The 25,375-nt window shown below is 49.1% G+C and overlaps 3 protein-coding genes across 3 annotated transcripts in view; 2 read left to right on the top strand and 1 right to left on the bottom strand.

Annotated features, from left to right (window-relative positions):
- Nucleotides 1-3,750: 3,750 nt before the first annotated feature.
- The window catches only part of LOC149334638 (uncharacterized), a 72,619-nt gene continuing 50,994 nt past the window's right edge, over nucleotides 3,751-25,375 (bottom strand). The window contains exons 8-11 of the mRNA XM_089555276.1: nucleotides 15,786-15,850; nucleotides 11,184-11,278; nucleotides 6,285-6,525; nucleotides 3,751-3,881 (exon numbers count right to left, since the gene is read on the bottom strand). Of these exons, the coding sequence (XP_089411402.1) occupies nucleotides 6,299-6,525; nucleotides 11,184-11,278; nucleotides 15,786-15,850 (387 nt within the window). The 3' untranslated portion in view covers nucleotides 3,751-3,881; nucleotides 6,285-6,298. The remainder of the gene's footprint in view (nucleotides 3,882-6,284; nucleotides 6,526-11,183; nucleotides 11,279-15,785; nucleotides 15,851-25,375) is intronic.
- Nucleotides 19,451-20,212, top strand: LOC149334641 (uncharacterized). Its single transcript, XM_089555855.1, has one exon. It carries the CDS (start codon nucleotides 19,478-19,480, stop codon nucleotides 20,210-20,212), a length of 735 nt encoding a protein of 244 aa, XP_089411981.1. The 5' UTR covers nucleotides 19,451-19,477.
- LOC149334640 (uncharacterized) lies at nucleotides 20,879-21,634 on the top strand. Its single transcript, XM_089556292.1, has one exon. The coding sequence runs from the start codon at nucleotides 20,939-20,941 to the stop codon at nucleotides 21,632-21,634; it is 696 nt and encodes a 231-aa protein (XP_089412418.1). The 5' UTR covers nucleotides 20,879-20,938.

Genomic DNA, 25,375 nt, shown 5'->3' with positions numbered 1-25,375 from the left:
CAAAAAGTTTGCACGGAACTCAAAGAAATGACCAAGATCCGAAACTGCACAGGCTTGGTCATTTGCACTAAGCAACTGGTGCAACCAACCAAAGGTGCGTGGCCACCCAGCAGCTGATTAGGATTTGAACAACGGAGCCAGGGTCTGGGAAATGGCTGCAGGTCCTTTTGTGCTTTTTTTAAGGGGTCTTGAAACTGACCTCTTTATTTGTGGCTCAAATCCCATGAAAGTTCGCACACAGATGTGGTTTTTTCTCCTGATTCCAAATATGTAATCATAACTGAGCTGGTGGTCTTAGACAAAAAGTTATCTTAAATTCTATAGTGTAAGTAGGTAACTTCTTACGCAGCTTTTATGAACTTTCTCATTGCATTTTGTTGCTTTTAATTACATGAGTTGATAGGCAGAGAATTCCCATACCCAATGACATTCTTACTTTTTTTGTTTAGGCCATGTATATATACAGTAGAACCCCGTTCATACGTTTTTCACCGGACCGGGAAAAAAAAACGTAACAGCCGGGAAAACGCAACAGTGAGGAAAGCACCGAAAATTAATGAAAACAGTGCAGCTTTGACTTGAAGCAATTAATTTCCGCAATTTGACCCTAGGACTTTAAAAAATCGAGAATGGTGGATTGCAGTTTCTTTCGCTCGCTGGAAAGAACAATGCGTTTCTCAATAGCAAAGGCCGCATTGCTGTCAGCGTCGCTTTGCGGTGCGGCCACACCGCACGCACGCAGCAGTGCTGTGCAGTTCACGCGCTCACTGCAGTCCACGCTGAAGCGACGTGGTGCACAGCGTCAAGCACTGAAATGTTCGTAGGCTGCTCGCCGCGCTGCTCCGCGTAAGCCGCCCTGGCTGCCTGTCGACTGCGTTTAGTACGTCCAGCTTTTCCTCAAGGGAAAGCCCCTTCCGCTTACTCAACGCTATCACGCCATCAAAGCACAATAAAGATGTTGTTGCGACTGAGAGAAGGATGAAAAGGAAATTGCACGGGCCTGCTGACTGGCTCCAGCCGAGCCACCACCGCTGTCACTTGCAGATAGAGGAGAGTTAAAAGATAAAAAGAAAGAGTGAAAGAAAAGACGCGCTGATAAGCGACCGCAGCCGCGCGCCTCCTCACCACCTCCCACGATAAAGATCGCGGCGTTCGGCGTGCGAGGCAGATAGCCATCTAGTGGCGGCCTCTCCAACTCGCGTGCGGCTTCTTGCAGCCAGTTCAGTAGCCAAGCCGGGCCAAGACTCGTCAAAAATCAAAATGGCGGTTGGCGCGCATTGCCCGGTTGCGACGTATCATGCGGGATCGTTTCGTCGGCTACGACGTAACAGCGGGGTTCCCAATACATTGGATCCTATGGAAGCTATGCCGGGACCCGAAGAAAACGACGTAACAGCCGGGAAAACGCAGCAGTGAGGAACGTAACAGCGGGGTTCTACTGTAGCAATTTACAATTAGCTTAACGAGTTGCAGTGTGAAATACTGCAACCTTTTACTCTCGATGTAGTATATCAGGATGACATGCCTTTAGAGAAAAACGAAGAATGCCACCGGGTATGGGAATCCTCTGGCTATCAACTCATGTAACTAAAAGCAACAAAATGCAGTGAGAGAGTTCATTAAAGCTGCGTAAGAAATTACCTAATTACATTCCAGTCGTTGCAAGATTTAAGACCACCAGCTAAATTGTGATTACATATTTGGAATCAGAAGAGAAAAACGCATCCGTTTGCAAAAATTCACGAGATTCTATCTACAGTTGAACCTCGATATAACGAAGTCCTACTTGCAGCCGAAAATTTTGTTACATCGCGAATTTCGTTACGTCGAGGTTCCCATGTTTCAGCTGTCAAAATAAAGTATAACTGGTTCAGGAACACTGCTTGTTGATGGGAACTTGTAAATCACTTATTGAGGAAATATGCAAGAAAATTGAGTAATAGTATCGCTAACAAGGGCACCGGATGTTTTTTTCTACATCAGGAGCATAATGAGTGATAGCAAACACCGCGACGGCATCATTTTTCTCCGTGTGCGCATAGCAAAAGAACGAGCGCAGCGCCTAGTACTGAAAGCCGCCACAAGATGTCGCTACTGGTATCATCATCAGCATTGAACATTTGAAGCCGGGGACGCATCAGAGAAAAATAAAGAAAAATGTTCGCATCGCTCACGCCGGCACGGTGGGATTGTGCTCGCGGCGCGGTTATACTAGAGCGAGTGCGCGTGCGCGCGCGGCACGGCGAAGTCACGTTCGCGAAACAACGGCGCCCGATCGCCAGCGCGTTCGGCGGCTACCGGCGCGCTCTGACGGCGCCCGGCGCGGAATGCAGCCGGCTGCATTTCGCGCGGGCCACGCCGAGAGCGCGCCGAAGCCGCCCACCCAGAATGCACCGCGCGCGCCTCCCACGCCACGCCTCCCCTCTACCCCTTCGCCACTCGCCTCCTCTGCCAGGGCACGTTTTTTTTTTTTTTTCGCCGCTCACCCGTTTTAAAGGTACGACCACACTAGCTCCACGAGTTTGTCAACACTGAAGACTTTTTTTTGTTGTTGTCTACGAGGACATCGCATGCAAAAAAAAAAAAAAAACGAACGGACGCTGCAAGAAAATTCCGGTTTGCGCTTTCACGTTCAGAGTCTACAGCTCGCCAGTGGCATCATGGCGCGGCGCGTCTTGAAACTTCCATGCCGCGGGCTTTGTATGTGCACGACAGATGGCGCGGCGGTACGTTCTCGCAGATTCCCACACTGCCGGCAAAATTGGCGCGTAAAAGGGCAAATACAAACTGCGTTTCGTCTCGGCTAAACTTTTAGCTCTCATTCAATTGTCAAAGTAGCTCCTGGCACATGCATGCGATGCGCAAGGACTTCGTTACATCGAAAGTGCGGAGCAAAATTACTTCGTTAAATCGCGAAAAAAAATACATGGTTTTCAATGGGGAAGTGATTGGGAAATGAAAAAAATGCGTTACATCGCGAATTTCGTTACATTGAGGTTCGTTACATCGAGGTTCGACTGTATTAATAAAAAGTTTGTTTTAAGACCCTTGTCCCCCCTCTTATTACATTCCCATGAAAAGCATGCCATTAATTCTGCAGAAATTCTTCAGAAATTCACAGCCTAAGCATGAAGCATATGCAGGAAACTGTGCAGAGTTGGGAAAATGGAAACCAATGCAAGCAAATGCTGCAAAGCACTTGCACACTCCAGCAGTCTCTTCCGTGATCATGACGGCATAATGAGTGGCTTGCGGACTATGCAATTCCTTGACCCCAGTGAACCCATAAAGGTTGTGCTATCCCAAGAGGCCACTCCATGTGTCTGACCATTCACAGATTTCAATGCTGCTGCTAAAAAAACCTAACCTGGCTGCATTCTGTAGGAGTGCAACGTTGCACAAGTTCACTGGTACTAAAGAATCAACGATCTGCCAGGAGTCACGTTGTCGTCAGCCGATAATTTATAGGGTGAAAGATGCACTGTAAAATACACTGAAAACAAGCACTGAGAGCACACACAAAAAAAATGAAAGATTCCGAACAAAACGCTGCTTTCTTGTGCAACAGTGGGAAGAAAAAAAGGACAATGCATGAGTTGCAGCTGCACAAGGGCCAAGGAATAAGGGTGCCAGTAAATGCATGGAAACAGCCGCACACAGCTGGGAGACCTATTTTCACTTGTGCCACTGATGAGTCACCAATGCTGTTAACGTACGGTCCATTCACGGCCATGCCAGTCTACACGAGCACCAATACGGTCCCATTGGGCAGCGATGATCACGACGACGTCCAACGCCGGCTGGTCTTGCAGTGTGGGGGGGCCACTGCCGGGTGTGCACTTCCAAACATGCTGGGGATCGACAGCAGGACACCTCCAAACCTGTTGGAATGGCAGCGAATATTAAACGCACGCATGTTTTGCCCTCATGGTAATGCAGACTAATGCGACAGCAGTCTGGTTGTCATCCCACAAAGATTTCTCGTTTCTCTGTCACAGAATACTCTGATTAGTCAAGAGGGTCGTGAGTGCATCAACAGCAGGTGACAGATTAAGGTGGATTAGGGAGGATTATTGGTCAGATTAGTCTAATCCCACACGGTAATCCAATGAAAGGCTTGGTTTGGTTTGGTTTATTGGGGTTTAACGTCCCGAAGCAACTCAGCCTATTAGGGACGCCATAGTGGAGGGCTCCGCAAATTTCAACCACCTGGGCTCCTTTAATGTGCACTGACATCGCACAGCACACGGGCCTCTAGAATTTCGCCTCCATCGAAATTCGGCCGCCGCGGCCGAGATCGAACCTGCGTCTTTCGGGTCAGCAGCCGAGCGCCGTAACCACTGAGCCACCGCGGCGGGACTCCAATGAACGGCATTCCAACATTCCAGAAGGTGACCCATGTGCACCGTGTGAGGGCAATGAAACCCGTTTCAACTGGAGTCTATGCAGGAAAATTGCAAGGACAACATTATACACTAACTGCAGACAACGCAGCAGGCAATCTATCACATTTTCTTTAGGAATGCAGTTAAGAAGGCCCCACAGTTTTTCCACCGGGGGTGAAAAGTGCTGACGGCAGTCGAAGTGTCTCGTAACCCTGCGGGCAGTGGGGAGCATGTCTACTGCCTTTATACGCTGTTCTGACTGCGACAGGTAAGCTCTGATGAATGCATGCTGCCGAAGGTGTTAGGGTAGTGTGACACGCGGTCGTTCTCCCCAACACCCGCATTCCCTCGCTGCAAAGGGGGGCGGCTAGCACAGACTACGTCTACACAGTGATTTTAAGGCGAAAGCCTTTAATGCCTCATCGTTGTCGACAGAAGGTTGTCACCAGAGGTGTCACGCTTTTTCTAGCCAGATGAGAAAAAAAACCTTTGTGCACGATGGGATTCGAACCACCACCCTTCCGTTCCGCAGCCGAGCGTGCTAATGGCTACGCTACTTCCTGCCAACGCATGTGCAGTTCTCCTTGTCTAGGACTCTGGAGGCTGTTTGCAGAAAGGCGTCGAATCAGACGCATGCCTCCCAAACGCCCTCCAGTGTCTCCAGTATTTAAGATTCACAAACAATTGTGTATACTTAATTAACATCTTAACCACGCATCAGTGACACAAGCAGCAACACCATGCTTAAAACTTTCACCTCACCGCACTTCAGGTCAGCGAAGTGCTTCAGCTCTTGTTAAACGTCACTGAGGCTGCGGAAGATGTCCTCATGCAAAACTTTTGTGTCCACACGAAATCAAACTCGCATCACATTCATGTTTGCGTAAAACGTGGTACCTCTTTAACTAGATCGAAAACATGATAACATGAAATGTGATAACTGAATATAAACAGTCATCACACAACGAGACAATAAGAGCAGGATGCAAGGTATCTGTGAGTGCAGGGTTTACAAAGGGTACACAGAAAAAAATTCAACTATAATCAAGGACTTTCAAGGCCTTTTGTAGAATTTTTTCTTCAAGGACCTACTAGACAGCTCTACTTTGTAGTTTTGCGACACAGCACATTTAAGAAAATGTAACCGCCACATTTATTGCACTCAGTAATTGCACGCAATGACCAATGCATGCTAAGGCAAGCTCTAGAGACCCTGTGAAGCATTGCCTCAATCTCTTTGTTCAGATTCAGCAATTCTTCAGCCTTTGACTTTGCCGCTTTTCTCATGGAGTTTGATTTGGTTATGAAAGCGAGGCCATTAGAGCTGTTTCTGCCTTTTCAGCATAGTCATCTGGTGGTGTAGTCAGGCCACTAACCGCTGCTTCGAGGGTCTTCCTTTTTTTGTTGAGACTGTCAAGCTGGTCTTCAGCACAGCGCCCTTTTGACTGCTTAGGACATTCTTGTTCCTGCTTTTTATAGGAAGTAAAAGTACTTCCTTGCCTGGTCGTATGTCATGCGCGGTTCTTTCTTTTTCATTTTTCTTTTTCCTTTTTGCAATCTGTCTCTCACAATAGCTACTTTTACACCTCAAGACGTGATTAAACCTTTCTTATCTGTTAGTCTCAGATGGCTGGCGCTGCAAAGTGTGACATGTGATGTGACTAGCTGGTTATATAAATGTGACTTGATGACGAAACACATTCCTTAATGTCTTGTCCTCCCCTGAGGTGTCGTTTTTTTGCACTGTATTCCCACCAAGTATGAATAACCAACTAGCCCAGCACCATGTTTTATTCAGTTGAAAATACGCGCTTGGTCAGTAGCGCATGTTCCGTGCTACCTGCATCGGTTAAGTGCGATGTCTCCACCTAAATGCTGCTCAGCCAGGCGTCCACTCACCCTGGCGCTTCCCATCAGCTGGACAGGGCAGCAGTCCCCGGCTGAGGCGATGGGGGAGGGGGCGGAGGGGGTGCAAAGCCCAGCCCCGGGCGGCCCCTCGGGCGCACGTGCGCGGGTGCCGGCAGCAGGGCCCCCGCTCCGGCGGGCCCCAGGCCCCGGCCGGGCTCCCAGCCCAGACGCCGGAGCAGCTGGTGGCCCGCATTGGACTCCCCCACGGGGGGCGCTTTGCTGCCCACCAGCCCTGCACAACACAAGAGGGGCTGAACGACAGCAAAGACCAAGTACGAAATTTCTTCATTCACAGCATCGATTGAACGGGTACGCACTTGCATGAAGAAGAAGACGGGACACAACAAAGGAACACACACGACATACCGTATAGTGCGGAATATAGGTCGAGGTTTTTTCCAAAAAATATTACCAAAAGGTCAGCCCTCTACTTATACACCGGCCTTTGGCACAAACTGAATAGTCGTTTGGCAACATGTGCGAGCCGTGGACATTTTGGCATCCGCATCGTTATCGCTTCCATGTTGACGATTCTTTCCTTCCTCTTTGTCGACTGACACGGCCAAACGTCGATGGCGGTAATCGTTCTTGGCGTTGTAACGTATTAATTTCGCGACAGCCTGCAAAATGAGTACCGGTACTCAACGGCAGTTCACCGCGGCGTTTAAAAAAGGTTATTGAATTCGCCGAAGAGTATGGGAACATGTCCGCCCAGCAACACTTCGACGTCTCGGAGAGGATGCGACGGGAGGACGGAGCTCGTTGTCATTCGGGGGGGCTTGACTTCAACACCTCGGCCCCTGGACGTCGTGCTGAATAAGCCCTTCAAAGACCGCGGGCGTGAACTCTACAATCAGTGGGTGGCGGGCTCCCACCGGCCGGCTGTGCAGGCTGCCTCTCGCCACTGTGGCCACCTGGGTGGCTCAGGCTTGGCGCTCGCTGCCCAACGATATGGTGGTGCGGGCATTCAAGAAATGTAGAAACTCGTTGGACGGTACCGAGGACGACATGCTGTGGGACGCAGCCAGCTCGGACGAATGAGGAGGCTACGAGTCTGGGGGCACCAGTGAATAAAACAAAGTTTTGTGCCTCATAATTTTAATGTTGACTTTTTTTGCTTCAGGGTAAAGGGGTCGACCTATATTCCGCCTCGACCTATATTCCGCATTATACGGTATACAGAGTGCAACTTCCACCTGGTTTATTTTCATAGAGGGCAGATGCATTTACAGTCGACGACCGAAAATTCGGACGCCTGATTTTTCGGACATGCTTGATTATTCGGACTTTTTCGCGGCACCGCGACATGGCCCATAGAGCCAATGTGTAAGAGCGCTTGAAATTTCGGACACACCGCAACTGACCACTCGATTTTTCGGACCTCGTTCGCACTCGCCGCCAGTACACAAGCCGCCATATAATGTGTACAGTGGAACCTCATTAATTCAGACTGCAGGAGATATCGAAAACTTCATCAAACAAAACGAAATTCAAGCTTAAAGGGAGCCTCTTGCGACGCTGAAATTCTGCGCGAGTCGGCACATTGCGCTCGCGTGTTTTCGAATTCGTACTGTCCTTGAATGTCTTCCGCCGCACGAACTTGAACCGTAGTCTGAGTTCACGGAACTCATCTGTGCCGAGTCTTTAGTCCCGAACACGGAACGCGAATACGATCGCGGAGCGCTTGATCGCGGAGGCTACGCGCACGCCGTGGCCTCCGCGATTGAAGCGCGCTTCGGGCGCGCCGCCGGATCTTATCGCGGTCGCGATCTGCTCCGGCGCTGCGTCGTTCGCGGAGGCGACGCGCGCGCACCGGAGCTTCCAAGTGCAGTCTACGGATGGCGCCGTGATCATTATCATCAACATTTTTCTCGGTCACGATTTTCCGCTGTTCACATCGGCATCAGTATCGCCAGCTCCAGCCTTTCGTGGCGTGTTAGCATGCGTGTTAGCGCGTTCACCGTGATAGTGGCTTTCGCGTGCTGCCGCCGAGCTTCACAGTTTTAGCGCGATGGGCAAGCACCTTAAGCTACACGGCTGGGAGTTAGCTCTCGAACGCGGTCGGTAAGCGTGCGGCGGGCGGGAAATTCGACGTGGCCGAGAAGTGCGTCCGATGATGGTGCAACCAAAAGAGAAACACAAGCTGCAAAAAGCGCGCTTTCCGAGGCAAGCCGTGCGAGTTTCCTGAACTGGAAGAAGAGCTGCTCCTCTATGTGATGGAATTTCGGAACAACGGCTACGCATTGACAGCAGACATGCTGCGCGGCTTCTTTTGGCATGAGCGTGCACCAGAGCGCAGCACCAGCTTAGGAGTCTAAATACTTCGCGAGTGACGATTGAACGTAGAATAAATGTAGCTCAATCCCTGGTTGGTGTGTTTTTACTTAAAAAAAATTTTTTTTTCGCATATCGCGTGTATGGACAGCACCCCGAAAATTGGCCCTCGAATCTGGAAAAAAAAAAGTGCGGCCCTTATACGCGTTTATACGTTATTTCGCGCGGCGAAATATAGTCATGAGGAGCTTTAGAATGTGTGCAATACAATTGGCCGCTTTCTCCGGCATAGTGGAAATAAGTTCGCGATTTTTTCGGTGAAATTTGATTTTCCGGACTGCCCGATTTTTCGGTCGTTTTCGCGGTCCCTAGAGAGTCTGAAAAATCGGTCGTCGACTGTATACCGGCGAGATGCTGACATGAACAGTGCGTATATTTTCTTGTTAATCTTGTGATTGCCCAGTGCCGGTATAAATGCATCTGCCCTCTACAAAAATAAACCAGTTGGAAGTTGCACTCTGTATATGCCGTGTGTGCTCCTTTGTTGTGTCCAGTCTTCTTCGCGCAAGCACGTACCCGCTCCAAGATGGACCAACTCACCCAAACAACAGTTTTACTTGAGCATCAATTGTGAAAAGGACTCGAGGGAAAATGCCACCAGGAGCCTCAACTTCAGGTTACCTATCAGCAAACCAGGCTTGAAAGCTGCCCTCGACTTGCACACTGCGAGGAGCGTTACCGTCCTTTCCCAACACAGAGCATGGCCGCTTGCAGTATTATCAAGAATACGCACAGCCAAAGAAACATACATGTACACACAAGGAAGAGAATAAAGAAAAACAGAGAGAAAAAAATAGAGAAGTAACACCCTACAGCTTTACTGAAATTCCACACTGAACAACACATCAGATACTCATGACTGACCAAAAGCAATTGTACATGCTACATAGTGAACCACTTCAGAGCACGAAATGTGTGCGCTGCACAAGGATGAACCTTGAATCAACGCACTCTGCACTGCACCATGTTGCTAGAATGCATGATGCATGCACTACAGCACATACTATGTGTGCATGTCACCACCCAAGCAATGCACAGGGCACAAAAGGAAACCTCCCACGACTTAAGGGGGGACACCGGTCTTTGAGACCAAAAAAATGACCCAAAAATCGGTTTTCAAAAAGTGACATTTGTGGAATCTCAAGCTATTATTTTCCAACTGTACCAATTTTTTCCTTCAAGAAATCAGCATTTTGACCATAATATCAAATTAAGACCATCATGTGGCCTGAATTTATCCAGGAGCAGGCAATTTAATGGCATGAAAATTTTGGACACACGGCCGTCTTAGTATGCCGATATCTCAACATCTGGGACAGAGATGTCATACTGTTTGCTAAGGGAAGCTGAAGGCACAGTGTGTGCAATAATTGAAGCAGACTTGTTCAGTCGCACTTCAGAAACTTATAATTTTGCAATGTTTATCGATGCATTACATTCACACCTTGAACACTGATATTCCAAGTGCTGTAAAATTACTAATGAGGGTAAATTGGAAAAATGGTTTTGATCATTGCACTCTCTACTCGCCATACTATGCAGCCGTGAATTAAAAATTATTCTTTATTGAGCAGTTTTTTTTTTTGCACCGAGGTACATAGCAGCGGACGGCAGAAAGTTAGGTGGGCGGATGAGATTAAGAAGTTTGCGGGAATACAGTGGCGGCAACTGGCAAAGAAGGACAGGGTTAATTGGAGAGACATGGGAGAGGCCTTTGCCCTGCAGTGGGTGTAGTCAGGCTGATGATGATGATGACTAATGAACGACTAATTAAAATTAATTATCTAGGGAACTGACTAATTTAAGAGAAAGGTAATTTCATTGTTGAAATCAGCATAAAAAAGCTGAGCAAGGTGGTATAGTTTCATTAGGATTGGACTAAAAATAAGGAAAATAGGTCTAAGACCAGTGTCCCTGACGAAATAGGAATCTGAACTCATGTTTTCACCAAGGGAACTCGATCTGCCCATTCAAGCATTCTTAGAAACATCGAACTATTGTCCTGTGCGGCCGATTTCCCTAATTTAAACCGGATTAAACGTCCCAGCTCCTGCACCTGTTCGAACTCGCCGCAGACGGCAGGAGGAGTCAACTAACACATGGAGTGCCTTTAGGCAGCCGCGTGGCAGCTTCGAAGAACGTCAATTGGGGCTAGATGGTGCATGTTTTTTGCGACAGAAATGGTAATAGCGCTGCAATAAGACGTACACAAGAAAGACTGACACAGGACTGTGTCAGTCTTTCTTGTGTACGTCTTGTTGCAGCGCTATTTCCATTTCTGTCTCAAATAATGGCAGCTTCGTTCTCGCTTTTGTTTTCTGGGTTTATGTGAATAAATAGATCTAGTCACAGACTACATAGCCGCAAATTAGGCCCACAGAAATAAAAATACATACGGACACTTTGCATCATGCAACCAGTTCCCGATTTGAAATGGGTGAGCCGTTTCCCGCATCTGCAGTAATCACACCGTCTGTGGTATACCAGAGTCGCTACGTTCCCATGCGAGATGGTGGTTGACTTCCGTCCCAACAAGAAGAGGAAAGCAGTCCCTACCCTGGATGATTGGTCCCACGGGGGGTGTGCGACGCCTTCGCTTGACCTCTGCCAGGCAGGTGCGTGACGTCCGCTCACCCAGCACAGACCAGCCCCTGAGTGGACAAGGACACACGGGCGAGGGCAAACTGAATACGGACAATCACATATCACCACATGCTCTACAGTCAACATAACAAAGTCTCATTTTGCGCATGGAAATTCATTCGTTATATCCAATATTCATTATAAAAGTAAAGTATGCATTCAAATTCCCGCACAAAAGGTATGTTGACAAACTGAAGTAAAGGGCACAGAGTTGAAAAAAACGTACCATTTTTAAATTTAAACCATGTTATGGACTCACCCAGCTGTTGCTTTACCGAGTAGCGTTTGTTTTCTTGCCTTTAACTTTCTGAAGCAAAGCTTCAGTCACAGCCGATATCATTGTCCGCAAAAACCTGCCTGTAGTAACCGTGCAGTCTGCAGTTGGAAGGTTTCTTGCATGCAATGCTCACAGGTCAGAATGAACCAACTAGCCCAGCAATAAGTTCTGCTTAATGTTTCCTTTCACTGACAATGGAGGTGCTACAGGCTACAGAGGCCAAAAAATGAAACAAGAGTTGCCACCATTTTCATTAGCAAGCTGCGGCGACACCAGGGGATCAGCAGAGCAGAACGCTGGGCCAGTTGGTTTAGCGACATATTCAAGAAAACTTTGTGCAGAATGACACAAGACGAAAGGGAGAAACACATATACACACACGAGCGCAAACTTGCAGCTGTATTTTTCGGAAACGATACATCGCCTTAAAAAGCAGAAAGGGCGCAAGCGTACGATAGGCAGTGCAATTGCAATATGCAATTGTTGAAACCCTCGAGATATGTACAGTCAAAACTCGATTTAACGAAACCCGATTTAACGAAGGTATTCTAATTCCCCCTCAGACGCCCATAGGGTTCAATGCTTTGACTAACCCGAAATAACGAAACCGATTCCGTGATCTGTCCCGATTTAACGAACCTTTTTTCGAGAAATAAAGGTGAAAAAGTGTTAATTTTTGGTCTATTTCGTAGACAGCACCCCAAAATTTATTGATTGCAAGCCAGCGGTAACAGCGCGGAGCATCTTCGGCCCGCCGCTTTTTTCAAACTGCGCGGCGCAAAACGAGTTTTAATTTTGAGTCAAGCTCACGAGATGGCGCCAGCAGTAAAAAAGTTTCGTGCCACATTTCATAGACGGTGCTGTTGCAGTTCGCGTGTTCTTTTTGTGTGTTGTGCTCTGTGTTCGCTCTTGTGCGGATATTTCCCCGTGCCTTTGAACGCACGTGTTTGTCAAGCTCAGCTTGTTAGGCCTCCATCAGTCTAGCCTTGCTGTCGTGAACGCGGACGTGGTGTGTGCGAGCAAGCGTGCCGCCAACCCTCCTGACTAGCAGATGGAGCCCTGCAAGAAGCGAAAAAGGCTTACCCTGGACGAGAAAGCGGACATAATTCGTGCTGTGACAAGTGGACAAAAGTTGGAGTGGGCGATTAAAAGGAAAGAAAAATAATAGTGCCCCGCCCGCACTGCTAAAAGCACAACGGGCTTTGACAAGTGGACAGAAGAAATGTGACGTGGCTGCAGCACATGGCATTCCAGCGAGTACTCTCTCCACATTATTGAAAGGGAAAGATGACATCCTCCGCGCCACTGCGACGGGGAATCTCTCGCGCAAAAAAACGCTGAAGACTACTCCTCAGAGCAAAATGGAAGAGGCCCTCTTCGCCTGGTTTATGGATTTTCGGGCGAAGAATATTCCCGTGAGTGGAGACCTGCTCCAACAAAAAGCTCGCTCTTTCGCGTGCTTGCTGGGCGACAACGAGTTCAAGGCAAGTCCCGGCTGGCTGTCGCGCTTCAAAGAACAACACGGCATCGTTGGGAAAGTGCTCAGCGGTGAAGTGAGCAGCATAAGCATGGCTGCAGTCGGCGGCTGGCAGTCTGAAAACGTGCCCGACATTCTGGGAAAATATGCCCCCAGCGACGTCTACAATGCCGACGAGAGCGGTCTATTCTACCAAATGCTGCCTAAAAAAACACTCGCCCTGAAGGGGCAGGCGTGCCACGGCGGCAAACACAGCAAACAAAGGCTGACTCTTTTGCCGTGCGTCAACATGGACGGCACCGACAAACGAGACCCGCTCGTCATCGGAAAGAGTGCAAGGCCGCGCTGTTTTATAGGCACCAAAAAGCTTCCTGTGAAGTATGTTGCTAACTCAAAGGCTTGGATGTCGTGTGCCATTTTCGCTACATGGCTGAAGGAATTTGACAGCGACATGTGTCGGCAGAAAAGGAAAGTGTGCCTGTTGCTGGATAACTGCACGGCCCACTACGTTGCAGAGGTCGAGCTGACCAGCGTGGAGCTCCGCTACTTCCCCCCAAACGCAACGTCCGTGGTTCAGCCCTTGGATCAAGGGATAATTAATAGCGTGAAGTGCGCATACAAGCGTCGAGTCGTCGACAGAGTTCTCCTCAACCTGGAGCTGAAGCGCGAGACGAAAATAGATATTTGTATGGTGGTTGAGATGGTGGCGGTGGCTTGGAGAGCATTGAGGCCGTCGATAATTGTCAACTGCTTCAGGACTGCCGGTTTCGGTACACTAGGCCCTGAAACTGCCGAAGCTGGTCCGGACTGCGCGAGCGCCGTGCACGAGGATGAAGATGCCTGGGAACACCTTCGCTCAGTGGATGACGTGCCCACAGGCATAAGTTTCTCACACTACGTGAACGCCGACGCAAACGCAGTCACAAGGGAAGTTTTGACTGATGCCAATATGTTGCGGCCTGTAGGAAGCGTGGAGGGAGTGACGGCTGAAGACGCTGCCGACGACCCTGCAGGTGCCAAAGCTCCCGTGCCGACACCAGGTCAGGTGATGGATGCTCTCGATCTGCTGCGACATTTTGCCGGCGCACACTAGGGGACAGAAGATGCGCTGGACGCACTTCAGACCTACGAGAAATCGGTGCGGCCGTTGCTCACAAAGCGCATGCAGGCAAAGATCACCGACTTCTTTGGTGGAAAATAAATTTGTAGTCCCCTCGGGCCTTTCTCGTTGAGTAAGAATTTTTGTTGTTTCTTTTCATACGCGCTAGCGGCGCCGGTCGTTTCCGCGGTCCGCAGTTTCATTTTGGGAACATTTACGCTTCACAAATATGATGCTGCGGTAGCTTTCTCAATGCCGCCATTCCATATAATCGAATGTACCGAATTATGTGCCCAAGAAATGACTCATTCAATTTAACGAAGTTCTCGATTTAACGAAATAATTCACGGCTACCCTTAACTTTGTCAAATCGAGTTTTAACTGTACTACGGAAGGCTGCATGAGTAAGGCATCGGTAGCCCTTCTCAAAAAAGAACTTCATTTTCTTCCCGACCGATAACCCGCTTTCATGTTGCTGCTTTCTGGGCATTTCCACTGAAGTTGAATTGTCTTGTGCCTATCACTGATGCTATTTTTGCTGTGCCAATGTGCCCCCACACGTGTTGCACTGGCTATTGTACGCTTGCACCCTTTCTGCTTAAGGCGATGTATCGTTTCCGAAAAATACAGTTGCAAGTTTGCGCTCGTGTGTGTGTACGTGTTTCTCTCTCCGTCTTGTGTTATTCTGCGCAAAGTTTTCTTGAATACGCCAAAGGCTCGGCTATGCTGCCATCCAGTTTCAAACAGTGAGTCCTTTTCGGCATTCATGTCACGAATAATGAATCGAACGATGGACAAAATTTCAAATCCAATTTTCTCCACAACAGGTGTGTCCTTTGCTTCCAAACAAATACGAACACAACCAGCAAGAGGAACAATTTTTCCCAGGAATGGAAATTGGACGGAGCTGTCCTTGGCACCCATTATTTCCCGAAAAATGTTCAGGATGAACAGACGGGCAAGTTGTTTACGCATCTAAAAAATTCCGAGCGCACGAGAACGAAACAAAGACTGACAGAAAGGGAACACACCACAAGGTGCCGTACATCAACTGATTTATTTGCAAGTGATGTGCCCACATTTATGCAATGCATCACTGGCACTTGCAGAAAAAGTACAAACACCAAAACAAACCTCATGGTGATACACCTGATACGCTGCTGTGTCAGCATTCCTTCTGTGCAGCTAAGTAGAATGCCCCAGTAACGGCTGTTGCAAAGGTTGCCCTTACACGTGATTACTCGGTCTGGATAATGTTTGTTTTTTTTTTGTTTATGACCTGGCCTGGTTCTTCGCTCGACGGCCAGGAAGGAGTAGCCATGTGTATCACCGCCATGCTTCTTTTTGATGTTTGTACTTTTTCTGCGAGTGCCAGTACAGCGCCTTGTGGTGTGTGTCCTTTCTGTCAGTCTTCGTTTCGTACTTGTGCGCTTGGAACTTTGAGACTGAAAAATGTGCCTGCATTGCCAAATTGTTTTTGCAACTTTTGACGAAGTCGTGAAACGCATTTTCATAGACAAGTACTGGACTCTAAAACTGCAACCAATGCCAACCGTAACCTGGCTTGGGTGGTGAGAGCAGCGCAGCCCAGACAAAGTGTGACTGGCAGAACCTTCCATGACAGAGCGCAGGGTGGTCGTTAAAGGGAGAGTGACAACTTACTCAGCTTTGGACAGGAACTCCATGGACCGCTGCGACGAGGCAGCCGGCAGTGGTATGGACACCATCTGCAGGGTTCATGGGGGAAGAGGGACACTTGTGGAGATTCTGATTGCAGGTTCTGCTGAGTCATCATCATCACCATCATTTTTTAACCCTTAAGGGTCCCATGGGGACATTATATAAGGGGGGAGGGACACAAGTGTCTGATAGTCATACATAAGAAAAGGCAAAAGAAAGAAAGAAAACTAGGAAAAGCAAATCAGTAATCAAATTATAAAGTCAATCAAAGACAACGTGAAAAACAAGCAAAACAGTAAACACATTAATATAGTCAATCAGAAACAATGTGAAAAAGAAACATACAGAAATACACACCACAGTAATAAAACGTGTCAAATAAAGTGATCGTTTTGTAGCACGTCGCAGCTGATACAGGGTAAGTTTTATTTTTCTTGAAAATGGTTGATGAGTAGCTGTCTAAAATGGAAGGATTAGTTTCAGTGACAATGTTTTTGGGCAAGTTATTCCAAAATTCGACCGCGCAAGGAAGAAACGAGTGTAACAAGGTTCGAATGCCCAGGCAGACCAGGAAGTCAATGCCCCAAGCACCTTTCTGGGTGAGTTAGACACTGAACAAAAGGCAATGAAAACACCACTGCTTGTTCTATCTCTGTGCACTCAATGGCTAGGGTGGCTCATAGCAATGGGCCATGATGTCCGTCTCTGCTAGCAGCGGGCATGTGTTGCATGGCAGTGGTGTGAAACGCATCATGCAGAAAATTTTGCCATTAATCAGCACATGGTTCCCACGCCACTATGCATCCATGACGAAAAACCCCTGCAACGCATTATTCTGCTGCATCTGCAGCAAATTTCTTCCATGCATGAAGCAGCAGCTAGTCAGACGATGATAACTGCGCCGTCACATTTTGATTCTGGTGATGAAACTGTGCCACAAGCTTTAGCGAATGAAAATGGTCACTGAGTGTATTTTTTGGCAACAGTGACCTGAAATCAACTATTGCTTACATCGCAGGGCATGCATATGATGAACGTGAAACGCTGGTGTGACCCAGACTGCCGAGCCGTGCTTTACGGCCAGCAGCAGTCGTCGCCGTCGCTAGCTTGTGCATAACAAATTAGGCTGTTTCAATTAAAGCGAACGGTCGCCAAACATACTTCTGGATAAAGTAGTTTAAAATAAAGTACTGGGCACGTCGGAGGAAGCCGGGACAAGAAGCGAGAAGCGCCGGTTTTGCGCGATGTCAAACACCCGGCTGTCAAGTGTTTCTCAGGCGTGCGATCGCATCATCGCTTCCCACACATTGCCGCACTGCGTAAACAAGCACGGGTTTAACCGGTAAAAAAGAAACCAGACTGTTTAATAGAACTAAAGCGCAGATTGCGTTTTATGTTATGAAAAGAGCACTAGCTGTTCGTACGCAGCGATGTAAACAACAGCATGAGTGCACTCGTGCTCATCGGTGCACTCCTGAGAAATTTCATGCTGACGCGGTAGATGTTCATTGCTGTAATATTATCTTCATGCACTCCCTTAGACAGACTAACAGATAACCACCACAGCAGTGCGCTCCAACATTTTGCTAAGAGGCAACCAACAACGCGCACGAGAAGACGCACAACGCCTGAACATGGCGGCACAACACAGCAACACGCTTGACAGCAGCCGACGCGGGAGGCGATCGCTCTTTTCTCCCATCATGCTTTGCGCGGATCCGCTAGGGTATGGCGCGACGCTGCAATTTGGAAAAGGTCTATCTATAACAAGTCGCTATCGTATTAAAACAAACTTTTGGTGCATATCTCAATTAAATTCAAGTTTTTTTAAGCAGATACACTTTCACACCGTGTCTGACAACTACTATGGAATTACGAGCGCATGGGGTGTCATATTATCTGCGACTCGGTCGAAATTACTTTTGACCCCACATATAGGTCGACCTTAAGATTCCGCATATGCGACGACTCCGATTATAAGTCGACCCCCCAACTTTGGAAGGACATTTTAAAAAAGAAAACACTGACTTATGCACAGCAATATACGGTACTCCACTATAGCAAACTACTCCTGGAAAGTGGCACCACACAAAAACAATGCTCAGAGACCAGTAACGTTTAGCTACCAGCAAGGGGACAATTTTCGAGGCTCAGGTTAACAGGCAGATCCGAGACGGAGGAGCATTCTGGCAAAGCCCTAACTGGCTCACGTATGTGAAGCTGGGGCCTGTGCCGCTCGACACCTGCCCCTCAGAAACTGCACGTGAACAAACTCAACACAGCAGACGGTGCCAAGTGCTTTACAGAAACAAGCATGCAATGACAAGCTGGTTAAAAAACCCTGGGGACTTTCTTAAGGGGGGGACGCGGCCTTCGAAAGCCAAAAAATCGCGAAAAAATCGTGTTTTGGAAACCACGTATTTGGGTAGAACGTGTTATAAACTATCTTTCCTGTAATTATCAGCGCGTAATTCATTGTAAAAGTGCTTCAAATTAAATATATAACACTTCGCGGCAGCTGCTGAGCAGCGAGCGAGAGCTGAAAACAACTGTATTTCGCGCGAGCGCCATTCCTCAGTCGCTCAAGCGAGCGCCGCCATCTTGGCCTTGTTTTGTTTGTGAATTCTTGCGTTTTTTTTTTTTTCGGCATCGCCGGCGGCGGCGGCTGCATGGTATAGGCGTGGCTTGCTTGTGAATGGACAGCTCGCGAGACCTTTCGAATTTCCCGCGGCTCAAAAGCACAGCTGCGATTGGACAAAGCTTGCTCACGGGAGATCGCGTGTCTGCTATTGGCTGCTGCGCGTGCGTCACGTGGCCACCTCCGGCTGCCACTTGGAGGAAGATGGGCTGCCGCAAGGCTTGTCGTCTGCAGCGTCTCCTTCGTTGCGGGCGTCTTTGTGTTCTTCCGGTATTTTTGCGATCGCTCACCGTTCTTTGTCGTGGAGTTCTAGCTTTTACGATCCTTCGCTACGTCATCGTCTTGAACAGTCGCGGGCTGCCGGGCACAGGACCAACGCTGCTTTCGATCCCGAGGCCGGATTTCTTACGCGCGTCGCGCACATGGTCTGCAGTCATGGGTCGCACGTTTCAAAAGAAACGCAAGACTGAGCTTGCGTACGGAAAGCGGAAGCGCCGACCCCCTACTGCACGGAAGTCACGAAAGTCCCCGAAAGTGATCGTCGATGAGCCGGACTCGTCAAATGCCGATATGCGGTTGCCGGCATCGGACGTCAGTGTGCCGTGCGGTGCCCCACCAAGTCAGCCACCAAGCAGTGACAGCGATGTCACCCTGGATCCTGGAGTGTCCACAAGCTACGGCAGCGTACCGGACAATGCAACAGAGTTGCGACGCATGTCAGATTCGTCAGCAGAGGACTGTTTCCTTGATGTTGGTATTCAGCGTGAGGCTCTTCGACGCGACACTCAAGCCATTTCGGAAGTGATAAACGGCGCGTCGGCAGATGCCTTCAATCAGCGCAGCTGTGCCGATGTTCCATGCAGCGGGCGTCGTACCATTCAAGAACATAGAGAGCAAAGTTTCGTGTCCGCGGAAACGGCACAAGTGCGCGCGTCCACTGTTCGCGAGTCGCTCGGCGCGATGTCGGCATCTGACCGCGCTGACCGCGTTGCCGGAATCCGATAATACGCCTGCATCAGAAGATGAGTACGTAGTAATGCAAATGGGCGCTCTAAATTCGCTGATTGGGGCTGCCCTATGCCCGATTTGCCGGAGGCCAAGCCTAGCAGTGGACCGGGACACCAGACTTGGACTTGCTGTGAAAATGGTGCTGAAGTGTTCTTGTGGTTTTATCAGCTCTGAGTGGTCCTCGCAAAGAAAGCAAGGTGCGAGGGCTTTCGACGTAAACCTCAGGTCTGTGCAAGCAATCAGGAGCATTGGCAAAGGGCCCACTTCTCCGAATGACTTCTGGGCAGTGATGAATGTTTCCCACCGAGGACTGCACCAGAAGACGTACCAAGGGCATTTAAAGAAAGTGCTCAAGCCAGCTGCTGAAGAGGCTGCACAAACAGTTTTTGCAGGTGCTGTGGAAGCTGTCAAGGATGTTTACAAAGAAATGGACATCACCTACACAAAGAACATTACAGTTGTTTACGACGGCACATGGCTGACGCGTGGGCACAGCTTGCACATTGGTGTAGGCTGTGTAATAGAATTTTACACAGGTCTTGTGCTTGACTGTACAGTCTTGTCAAACTTCTGCCTTGGGTGTGAAATAGGGCCAACTGAAAGCGACGCTGCGTACCACGAATGGAAGAAGGCTCACCAGTGCCAAAAAAACATTGATGTCAGCGCAGGACGCATGGAAGTTGAAGCCACACTGCAGCAAAACGACCTCAGATACACAAATGTAATCTGTGATGGAGACAGCCGCACTGTAAGGGATCGGTAGTGTACGCGGGGTCATCGGAACGCGGCTGGGGGCGCTCAAAGCGAAGCGTCTCCTTTCTTGGAACGCGGCCGCTCGCGAACGCGCCGGCAAGTACGGGTGTCCCCCCGCCCCGCGGTACCGATTCGCACACGTGCTGGCACGAATGTGTATTTGTGTTCATTTTTATTTTTATTTTGTGGTGGAGAGGGTTCTTCACCTTACGGGAGCTGGAGGGCTGGCCAGGCTCTCGCTAAACCAATCATGTGAATACTGTAACATGATTGGAAGCCACCAAATGTGGGCCGGGCCTTTGGGGCTTTAAAACGGGGCCCCGGAGCCGGAAGCGGGGTTCTGCGCTAAGGTGAGATGCTACGCATCTTCGGCTATGCCGAGTAGGGGCCTCCCCTAGTGTTAGCCAGTTCCACCCTTTTTGTTGTTTTGTATCGTTTTGCTGTTGTATCTAACTTGTATATTCTGTAAATATTTGTATATAAATCTTCAGTTATTCCTTTTTTTTATCCCTGCGTCTCGACTCATCGAGAGACCGTCTCTGACGGGGCACCCCTGGTGCGAAGAAAGAAGCTTCAGTCTTCGAGTTAAACCAACCGTCTCTGGCGGGGCACCTCTGGTGCAAGGAAAGAGAACCTGTGAAACTTTACTCACACCTACCTGGCCTTGTGCAATGAACAAATATATGGGTTCATACCTTTCACAAAGGAGGACTGTGTGAACCACGTCCAAAAAAGGATGGGCACAGCACTTCGCTCTCTTGTGAACAAAGCCAAGAAGGGGGAGGCACTCGGTGGGAAAGGTGGCTTGACACAGGATCTGATAAAAAGGCTGACAAGTTATTATGGCCTAGCCCTGCGAAGTAGCACCAATGTGGCAGAAATGCAGAGGGCAGTGATGGCAACGCTACATCACATCTCATCCACAGATGCTGAGCCCCATCACTATCTGTGCCCACCTGGTGCCCACAGCTGGTGCAGGCACCGTGCAGCTGAGGCAGAAGGCAAGCCACAACCTCCGCACAAGTACAATCTTCCGAGCAGAGTTGTGGAAGCGCTGCTACCGGTGTACCAACGCTTGTCCGACCCTCAGTTACTGGCTCGATGCAGTGGCAACAAGACACAGAACGCTGCCAAAAGCCTTCACTCAGTGATTTGGACACTGATATCGAAGCAGCAGCATGCCTCCCTCTTCAGTGTAGAAGCAGCAGTACACGAGGCAGTTGCTAGGTATAATGCAGGCAGCTTGCGAGCTTATACTGAGCTTTGCAATACACTGGGTGTCAAACCTGGTGCCCTTGCCCTTCGGAGGGCTGCAGAAAAGGACTATCAGCGAGCAAAAAAATCGTCTCGTGTGCACGAAATCCAAGGGCAAAGACCCAAAAAGTCACCTGTAACCAAAGACAGTGAAAATTACAGTCCTGGTGCTTTTTGAGAGTCGTGAACTGCTCCAAAAACTTTGAGAGACGTTTTCTCGGAAGTGTGTTTTGGGCATTCTGCTTTGTCTGTGGAGAAGGTAGCGTGGGAATGCCTGGACCAATTTTGATCCCGTTTGTTTTTATGTATTCCCTGAAGTGTGCTTTAGGGTATGACAGTCTTCAATATCTCATTGAGGGCTTAGTTTTTTTTTCTACACCTAATTTGTGAAGGACAATTTCTGGCACAGTTAGTGAAGGTGAACATGATGTTCTCTCTAAAAAAATATAAAGGGTTTAAAAAAATTTTGGAACTGTTGTACCCTGTAGGGCTCTCTTGAGCAAAGATTAAAACTGAAGGCAGCTCCCTGGCATGTTTCATTACAGTGCCAGGTTTTCCACAAGCGGAACACATGTAGCATTTTCTATCTTGAAAACTATCCAAGATATCATAATGAAACTCCATATTTCTTTATTTAAGACACTTTTGAGTGTGGCTACCAAGTTTCATTGCTCTAGGTCAAACAATAAAAAAGTTAGCTTTGATCCCCACCTCCCCCCTTAACTGGTCTTAGAAAACAGAAATTTTGTTAATGAAGTCACAATAATGAAATCTTCAAGAAATATCTATTTTTGCACGCTGATTCCAAATATGTAATTTAATTTTATATAAAACAAGTCCTTGTGCATCTATATAGTATGCTATGCAACTTTTTGCCAAGAGCTTTCAATAAATTTTGCAGCAGGAAACTTGCTAGGACGCATGCCAATGGCTTGTCTTGACATCGAAGTACGCAATAAGGGCAAAATTATTATCCTCCCTATCACAGAAGTTGAGTTACAGGGTTTTCAATTTGCCACTTCACAGATGGGAAGAAACTGATGATTTCAGAATACTACTATAACTCAGCTTCTACAACAGGCAGGATGATAATTTCACCCTTACTGCATGGCTTGATGCCAAGAGAAACCAATGGCATGCAATCTAGCAAGTTCCCTGCAGTAGAATTTCCTCAAAAATCTCACCGAAAGTTACCTAACATATTGTATAAGTGCAAAAGGACTTGTTATGCATAAAATTAAATTACATATTTGAAATCGGCATGCAAAAATGCATGTTCCGTGATGATTTCATACTTGTGACTTTATAGTGCCCGGCGACGCTACAAAGCGCAGGCGCTGAGATCGGCGTTACCAGCGCGCGCTAGAGGAAAATAAAGACGGACAGCGCGTGCTCGGACCGCACGCCCGGCAGGGGCTGTTCGGAACTAGAAGCCTGCCACGCTGGTCATCTTGCTCTGGTGCTCCGCTGCGACCCCGCAAATCCTCAACAGTGGTGACCCGGCGAACCGTGCCTTCTATCCCAGGGGCGTCCTAGCATGGCGTACTGGCAGCACCCAAGTTTCGACCCGCCGCTCCCAGTGTTCTGGCCTGCAGGCGTCGGCGGGTGGGTCGCCCAACTGGAGGCTGCGATGTACCTGAACGGCATCACCATCCAGCTGTTTAAACACGCAGTCCTTTGCGACATCCTCCCGCCCGACCTCCTGCGTCGGCTCACCTACTCTGCCTTGGGCTGCCGGCCATACGATGAGCTGCGTGCGGCCGTCTCGGCTGACTTCGGCGCCTACTATGTTCCGCTGCCGCTCTACGACGCAGCGGACCCGTTTTTGCCGCCGCCAGCCTCTGGCCCTGCTCCGGCCTTGCTTGCGCCCACGCAGCCTTCATCAGAGCCCGGCCCGCCTCAGCAGCCCCTCGGCGCCTCGCCGCCACTCCAGTCCAGCGTCTCCGGCCCAGCTTCTTTAGCACCGACCGCACCAGACGCTACCGAATCGATTCCGGCAGCACATCCTGCTACCCCGGACACGCTAGCAGCACTGTGCGACGACTCCACGGCCCCAAGTCCGCAGTCATTCCCTCAGCAGCTCGTTGAGGTGCCTGGCCCACCGCGGTTTGCCACGTCAGCGAACTCAGCGACAGATGCGCCTCGCGCCACCCTGTTCAGCGCCTCCGGCCATACCGCCTCCCATAAGGACGATACAGCGTCTGTATCGGCACAGCCCGGTGAGCAACTTCTCTCATCTCCAATAGCGCTGCCATCAGTCGATCTCTTCCTCGACGAGTGCCCCATCCCGCCAGCTTCTGTACCCTACTGCATAGCATCGCTGCCAGTCAAAAGCTCACCTGCCGCCTCATCGCTCATTCCGCCAAAGCCGTCAGACACTAACCTGAGCAATCGTGCTAAAGGCGAAGTGAGATTGCCGCCACCGCAGCATCTGCCACATACCAGCCCCACTACCCCGGCAGCCACACCTCCTGCCCAAGAGGCCCCACCCCAAGCCCTTAGTACTGTCAACCACTTCTCGGAGTCTGACCCTGGCAGCTCGACACTGTCACAGCAAGCGTCTGCTTTGGTGCCTGACTTGAGCCATCTTCAGCAACGAATGGCAGAGCTGCACACACCGAGTAGGGCGGCAACTGCCCATCCACCAGCTCTTGCTGTCAGCCAGCCGTCTGATGTAGCAGTCTCAACTACACGGCGCATCAGATCCCCATGGACATCAGCTCCAACGTCCCCACACCGACGACACTTGTGTCAGCGGGCAGCACTACAGTCGGTGACGGCCCGACCATGGCCTCCCCTGCCCCCATGTCCATTGTCAGCTCGGCACCCTGCATCATTCGCCCGTTGCGCAGCAGCCAGGCTCGTCCACCTGAGCCGGCGCACTCCACCCGGCGGCTCTTCCCGGCCCCTGACCTGAACTTACCGGACCATCATTATCTCCTTTCTTTTCCCGAGCGTACATTTCACCGTTCCGTCTAGGTGGGGGGCCCTATAGCGCCCGCCGACGCTACAAAGCGCAGGCGCTGAGATCGGCGTTACCAGCGCGCGCTAGAGGAAAATAAAGATGGACAGCGCGTGCTCGGAGCGCACGCCCGGCACGGGCTGTTCGGAACTAGAAGCTTGCCACGCTGGTCATCTTGCTCTGGTGCTCCGCTGCGACCCCGCAAATCTTCCACAACTTCATAAATAAAAATTTATTTCTAAGACCCTCTTCGCCCCTTAACCAGATTCTTAAGGGGAGAGGCACGTTGTGAAATGATAAAAAAATTCGGAAATTCCGACTTTGCAAGAATGGCATATTCAGGACCAATTCAGGACACTCTAAAGTACCTACCTAAAAACTTTCAAGGCCTAATTCCACCTCCAATTACTAAAAAATTATACCTTTTGCACCTACAAAGAGCGGAAGTGGCGATTTCGGAGTGAAATGAGACAGAACTTCATCCCTGTTGCTTACCAAGACTGTCATCTTGGTTTTGTTTGGCTGTCATCTTGGTTTTGTTTGAAAACTGGGCTCAATACCCACAACCTGGTATTACTCATTGCTATGAAATTTTTTTGGAACGTCCGCATTCCGCTGTTTTTTTGAGGACCTCCAAATGGCTGGCATAGGCACTTTAAATGCGATTTTCTGAGCTGCGTGTTTTTTGCCAGCGTGACTATATGGAAGTTTTTATTATATTCTTACGGTGCAATTTTGACCTTACACCGCTGAATTCACAAAGAACTCAACTATGGAGCTATGCTATCTTTTTTTCGCTGAGTCAAAAATTACAAATTTCGTGAACTATACTGTCATATAACTACTGTATTTACTCGCATAATAGGCGCACTTTTTTTCCTGAAAATCCAGCTCAAAGTTCGGGGTGCGCCTATTACGCGGGGTAAAATTCCCAGAAATTTTTCAACTAGCAAAACT

The sequence above is a fragment of the Amblyomma mixtum genome, chromosome 8, assembly GCF_055824585.1.
Source record: "Amblyomma mixtum isolate Tamu chromosome 8, ASM5582458v1, whole genome shotgun sequence".
NCBI classification, from domain to species: Eukaryota; Metazoa; Arthropoda; class Arachnida; order Ixodida; family Ixodidae; genus Amblyomma; species Amblyomma mixtum.
The sequence above is the reverse complement of the archived record's forward strand: the minus strand, read 5'-3'. Positions and strand labels throughout refer to the sequence as shown.

Bases quoted from the DNA above. Each gene is read 5' to 3' on its own strand.
- LOC149334641 (XM_089555855.1), top strand. From the start codon at position 19,478: ATGCAAATGGGCGCTCTAAATTCGCTGATTGGGGCTGCCCTATGCCCG.
- LOC149334640 (XM_089556292.1), top strand. From the start codon at position 20,939: ATGGGCACAGCACTTCGCTCTCTTGTGAACAAAGCCAAGAAGGGGGAG.